Here is a 6,060-nt window from a genome sequence, read left to right as displayed (position 1 = left end):
ACCCTATTCTCTATGGAACATCAACAACGTTCGTATTAGCACCCTCAAAGTATTGGCCTAGCTTATTGATGGGAACCTTGGGTAAGTTCTGCCCCTCCTCTGGTGACGATTGGTTGGCCTTAGGGCTAGTAGGACTTGGGGGCATGAATTGGCTATTCATCCAGTTGGATAGGTCTCGCCAAAGGATGGGATTCCCTCTCAACAAGTAGGCGATCTGCATTTTTACCTCAGTCGAGAGGAAGGCAGCCAACCCGGTACTATTGCAGGGTTCTTGTGAAGACTCTCCTCCATTGATATAGCAAGTCCTCAATATCATAAAGGTCTCCTTCTCCTATAGGTTTTGCAATACTGGGTCCTCCTGGAACATTTTCTGCATCAGATTAGGAGCCTCTAACTTATCGAAGCTAAAACATTCCTCTTCTTCCACCCTTTCCGGCACTTTGAGCACCTTTGCTCCTTGGTGGCTAGTCAGGTGGGCTGGATGGATGGTAACTGACCCTCTGCTCACCTTGATTCTATGCTCGAACTTTTCTTGGCAATCCCGTACCAAGTTCTGAGCGTCTATTACATACTGGTTCTCTAGGACTGGCTCATGGTAGGGTTCCTTATGGGAGGGCGGGGGTGCTACGCCTTGGGCCTACACTGGCTTGTTTACACCTGAGCCCGGAGGTAGTTCCGAGTCACCCTAGGTGGAAGCAAATTCAGAGGCAAAGGAGGTGGCGAGGGTGGCTGTCTCCTCATCTGAACCATCTTGGATGAGCACCTGGTCAAACCCATCACCGACCTGTATGGCCTTCTTGGATCAGGTTTGCAGATGTTGAGGAATCTTAGGGCCTTGTGGTAGGGCCTCGTTATCCTTCCTTGCCTATTTCCTCATTGCCCTACCTATGGCTTGTGACTATCTCCTGCAAAAGGATTAGCAAGTCCCCGTGTTCCAGACCGCTCCCTTGAACTCAAGGGATAGAGACCTAAACTCTGTCGCCCAAAGGCCCCCGATCCAATGCTATACCTGCCAGGGCCCATAGAGGGCAAGTGAGTGCCCCTACAAAGGTACTTCAAACCCTCCGGTGTCATGCTCTAAGTGGCAGGGGACGCATTTCTTGAAGGACTACCCCTATAGGGATCTTACCCTAGCCGCTCATCCCATGACCCACCCTACACCCTTGTGTGCTTGGTGCGGAATCGAGCATTTGTTCAAGGACTGTCCCTTGAGAAGACCGACAACCCCAGTCACCCCGCCTAAGAGTTGGGCACTTCCTCTACCAATACTTGATTGACCGAGGCTATACGAGGTAGTGGAGGTTGAGGGCCCAGTATGGGTGGCAGTAATGGAGCCTGTTGGGCCCTTTACTGGCTTGAACTAGCCAAAGGGGCACCTTGTGCGTTCGTAGGATTAGGTGGAGCTGTCAGGGCTAATGGGGGTCTCATTTGATACATGGGTTGGGACAGGGACCTTGGAAATTAGCATTGGGATTTATCGTGGTTTCCCCACCTATGACGGTGTGCACAGTAGAGGGTTGGCCTTGCCCTCAGGCGAGGACACTCATTGGAGGGATGGTTGCTGTTGCATACCCCACACTAGATGTTGTCTCTCCGTGGAAACAAGTGGGGGTTGCTTGGCGCCTCCTTGGAGTTTCCCAACCTCCATTGGTGGCCTAGCTGATTGAGCAACTTTGAGGCCAACTCACTCATATCCAAGCCCTCGGGCTCATTGGTCTCCTTCTTGATCGTCTCCACACTGGAAGGCCTGACTGATGGTGCTACTTCTGATGGGGTCGGGGTTTTATCCAAATTACCCTTGTCCATCATATTATCACTTATACGGATAGCCACCTTGCTGCATAGGTCGAAGGAGGTAGGATTCATAACCATCAGATGGTCATGCAGCTTTGGGTTTGCTAATTCGATGAGGAAGCAGGGCAACAATCATTCGTCGCTTGTATAATTCGCAATGGGAATTGAGGTGCTTGATTCTGGATATGTAATCCCAAAGAGATTCCTTGTCATTCTGCTTCACTTCATATAACTAGTTAATTGGGCTCCATTTATGTCCATTGGGGGCGAACCCCACAATGAAGGCTTTTCTCAGCATCTCCCAGTTGACTTTTTCTTTCGGGGTGAGAGCCTTATACCATTGGCTTGCTTTGCCATCCAAGTTGAGACCAAACGCATTAGCCATTTCTAGATCTCTGGGGGTCCCAAAGGCTTCACATATCTACTCAAATCGCTACACATGGGAGACGGGTCTCCTTCCCCAAGGAATTTGGTCATTAACTTGGAGATGGCTATGGGTCAGCTCCTTGAGGGATTCGTGATTCCTGCGGGAAATAATGAGGCGGTTGGAGGTGTTGTGGCCCCCCTTCCTAGGGCATTCACCAGGATGCACATTGCCTCATAGCACTATTTGGGCAGTTGGTGAAGGTGGTGCCATTGTGGGCCTAACGGGATGTAGGAGTGGCCTTAAGCCTGGCCTTGGTGGTGGAATCCATTGAGTTGCTGGTACCGGCATTGGGATGGATGTGCCAAGGCCTACATTCATTGGAGCAACAGGTATGGGTGGAAACGATGTGACTCCTGGAGGGGGTGGGTCATGTGGCATTGGCATAGAGGTTCCATGCAATGGGCAATAGGGTGGAACTTGTGGGGCCACATAGTTAACGAAGGTCGGTGGCACAGGGACGGTTGGGGCCTGGTGGGGGGTTCATAAGACGCCCCTCCTTGAGGACCTCTCGCATCTCCTCGACTGGGGTCTTGTCCTCGGAAGTCCCTCATCCATGGGTCTTCATCATCCATGCATTCCCATTGAGGGTGCCTTGCGAAGGAGGAGGGTCCTGGGTCCACAAAGGTGGGTTCAGTCCATGTCTGTGTTTCAGGAGCTGGTTGTTGATGACCTTCCCTTCTCACAGACATGCCGACGAAGGGGTTCTCCATGCCGACTTTGTTCGGCCTAAACGTCCGAACATGTTGGAGAATGTGCCTCTTAACTTGGACGCTACAGAAGGAGTAGGAGAGTTGGGAGAGGCCACACTAGTGAAGGGGGCTTCAGAAGCCCTTGGACCTGAGGGGTCTTGCATCACCTCGTCCAAGCTCTCTGTCTCATCGGAGCTAGATGGATCCTCCTGTCGGGGTCCTATTACAGAGTGGGAGCTAGGAATCGAGCTTCTGGATCGGACTGATCCCCAGCTAGGGCAAAAGGTGAGCTGAGCGTAGCTTGAAGCACTGTCTTCAGGCGCAAGATCCTTGGACAAAATTCTTCTAGACCGCAAGTGCATGTATGAGACCTCTAACATGGCACACTTAGACTGAACTGTAGTTCTGTAATTTTTATTTCGGACTACCCCAGAGGTATCCCCACGGTCGTAGGGATAGCTCTATGGCAACAGTCGTAGGGAAAAATAGACGCACCGGTTGGCGGGATAGTACCTAACGCGTCGGTCAGCAAGGTAGGTAGTGCCACGTGTTTGACGGGATAGACGTAGGTGGTATTCTCAGAGACGAAGACAACGGTCGGAGGGATAACTGGGTTGATGGGATAATGGTATAGCGACAGACTCTATGTTTGGGGCCCCATCTTCTCTCTCATCCAATAAGTTCGTGAAATTTGCTCTAGTCCACTAGAGTCCAAGAGTATGCGTAAAATCGCGGGAAGCCATCATTTGAAATCCTAAGCTTCCTGAGCTAGTCTTTCTCGCATGACCAAAATTTCTGGTTGTATTGGAGAGTTCGGTTCAAGAATTGCTTCTGTATTTGCGAGCTAGCGATCTTTAGAGACCAAGATCAGCCATGGCGATCACTGCATCCGTTGAAGATCCTCTCTCCACTTGGCTTCGGTACCCTGCATTTCTATCCGCTTCCCCGTGATGTTGCTTCGAGTTTTTATCTTTCTCCTGTGCTAGACAGGAACCGAACATTTCTGGTGGTTTTTGGTTCAGGAATCGCTTCTCTGATGTTGCTTCGAGTTGTTATCTTTCTCGCTTTGACGCCCTGTGAGACGGGATCCGAAAATTTCTGGGGATTCTCCTCTGTATTAGAGTCTGATTCAGGAATCGCTTTTGTTTTTGCGGTCGATCGATCGATCGAGAGAGAGAGAGAGAGAGAGAGAGAGAGAGAGGGATTTTCTTGGTGACCCTGGCTCCTTTGTATTCCTTCTAATCCGAGCTTCTTTCGCTACATTAGCTTGCAGAGACAGGTTTTCGACGACTGTCAGAGTGTATTCTTGTTTTGCATTCCTTCTAATCCAAGCCTTTTTTTGCTGTAGGATCTCTCTTTTGTCTGTTCTTTCATTTCTAAAATGGCCCTAACCTTCTTCATGTATCTTCTCTAGTTCTATAAAAGAAGTTAAACGTTCGCACCCGGGCGACAAGTCTAAGCTCTTGCCTTGCCTTGCTGATTGCGTGAAAGCGTTTCGAGACGATGCACGCTACCGTAACGACCTCAGATTTTTGCGGATTTGCGTTCAATACGTAAGCGCTCTGAAAACCGGCTTCTTTAACTTAGCTAGTGCTCATGCAACCCGTCCAACTGCTGCTACGTAAGCTTTTGTCAGGCGGATTGCAGCCCTCAGCCCTGGAAAGTTTTGTCCGATCTAGAAGAAAGGAACATTGGACAGGGACACGCCATCTTTTACGAGGCGTATGCAATGTGCTTGGAAGCAAGAAGGAGATTTGGTGACGCCAATGCTGTTTACAAAAGAGGCCTGTCGCGGTATATGCCAGCTTTTTTTGTATTTCATTGTATTCAGGCACAGTTTTCATCAATCGGAAGGCGGAGATTCTTGGAATTTCGGCTTGTTTTGATCCAGCAGACTGACGTTTGACTAATGCTCCTTTTGGCAGACAGGCTCAACCTTCTGAAAAGCTAAGGAGCAGCTATAAGCTGTTCCTGGAACGCATGGAGGAACGAAAGAGACGAAGAGAGGTAAGATAGGTTTCTGATGTTCACGTCTGTTCTTAGTTCATCCGTTCTTCTGTGTGCATTATGGTATCCTTTGCTTGAACTCATATGAACGATCCTTACCTCCGATGCATTGTCAAAATTTGTCTGTGTTCTACTTTAGCATCAAGCAGACCAACCCTCTAGAAATGATTTCCGCACAGCACAGGAAAGCGGTACATTGCCGATGCAGATGGAAGTTTTTCGTGGGGATGCTGATCTTGCACATGGAATGCACCATGTTTCAGCAATTTGGTTTACACCTGAAGGGTTGGATTTGAGCTTTGAAGAGCTAAGATGGTCCACCGTAGGGAAAGAAGGTGGAGGAAACCTCACTGTGGGGGACAGATGTAATTTTCCCTCCACTTTTTTGGCAGAACCATTTGTTTCTACACTAGACCGCATGCCTATGAACTCTTTAGGGGATGAAACAATCCAAATTAGAAATTTTGCTGATGAATTAATCACTGGGAAAGAGACAGACGTTGAAGATGCACGCCACCATGGGCTGGTAGATCCGACCATTAACACCAAAGAAGCATTGCAATACATTCTTTCCATCTTTGAGAAGCCCTTAGACATTGGGAGTCTTAAGGAAACTGCTAAGTCTTCGAAAAGGCAAGGTCTCATATCCATGAGTAATGCGGCTCCAAATTTTACTATTCACAGTACTGAACTGGATCCACCTTGTCATGGTTTCAAGGCCTCATTACCAGAGTTTCCTGTATATAGAGATGATGGATTTTTTGTAGAACGTGCTGATCAGGACTGTGCTTTGGACACAAATCCACGAGATGAATTATCAGGAGAACAGGGGGCCCTTTTAAGCGTCTATTATGATGACTGCTGTCAGAGATGATAGACTGCTTTGCATGAGAATACAGAATTTCTAGAAACTAGGAAAAGTTGTTAAAAGAGCAAGAGCTCATTGTATTGTAACTATAAATAGAACTATGCATATTTTGTATACCTACAAGTGTCTTCTATTGTTTTGAGTTGCTACCATGTTAAAACCATGAAAAAGTAAGTTGTATCAGAGAGCTGATGTGACCTCTGTATAGATTATGTCTTTAGATGTCGTGTAAGTGTGTGTGCGCACACGGATGCATGTGCGCACACATTGAAAGA

General features: G+C 48.3%; 1 protein-coding gene across 3 annotated transcripts; it reads left to right on the top strand.

The window, feature by feature from the left end:
- Positions 1-3,574: 3,574 nt before the first annotated feature.
- Positions 3,575-5,826, top strand: LOC147882526 (uncharacterized). 3 transcript variants are annotated; one of them, XM_087401041.1, is made up of 5 exons: positions 3,575-3,830; positions 4,325-4,463; positions 4,547-4,704; positions 4,836-4,917; positions 5,102-5,826. In XM_087401041.1, the coding sequence occupies exons 1-5, from the start codon at positions 3,784-3,786 to the stop codon at positions 5,789-5,791; spliced, it is 1,116 nt and encodes a 371-aa protein (XP_087257167.1). In that variant the 5' UTR covers positions 3,575-3,783; the 3' UTR covers positions 5,792-5,826. The 3 variants fall into 3 exon arrangements, with proteins under 3 accessions (XP_087257167.1, XP_087257166.1, XP_087257168.1); XM_087401040.1 differs by having other exon boundaries at positions 5,057-5,826; XM_087401042.1 differs by lacking the exon at positions 3,575-3,830 and having other exon boundaries at positions 4,344-4,463; positions 4,558-4,704; positions 5,057-5,826.
- Positions 5,827-6,060: the final 234 nt, after the last annotated feature.

Source organism: Dipteris shenzhenensis, chromosome 29, assembly GCF_047967505.1.
Source record: "Dipteris shenzhenensis isolate YYH24624 ecotype China chromosome 29, Dip_SZ_1.0, whole genome shotgun sequence".
In the NCBI taxonomy this organism is placed as follows: Eukaryota; Viridiplantae; Streptophyta; class Polypodiopsida; order Gleicheniales; family Dipteridaceae; genus Dipteris; species Dipteris shenzhenensis.
This window is presented reverse-complemented; position numbering and strand designations above follow the sequence as displayed.

Coding starts and splice junctions, on each gene's coding strand:
- LOC147882526 (XM_087401040.1), top strand. CDS start 3,784: ATGGCGATCACTGCATCCGTTGAAGATCCTCTCTCCACTTGGCTTCG. Junction 3,831..4,324: donor CCTCTCTCCACTTGGCTTCG/GTACCCTGCATT, acceptor TATCTTCTCTAG/TTCTATAAAAGAAGTTAAAC. Junction 4,464..4,546: donor TGCGGATTTGCGTTCAATAC/GTAAGCGCTCTG, acceptor AGCTTTTGTCAG/GCGGATTGCAGCCCTCAGCC.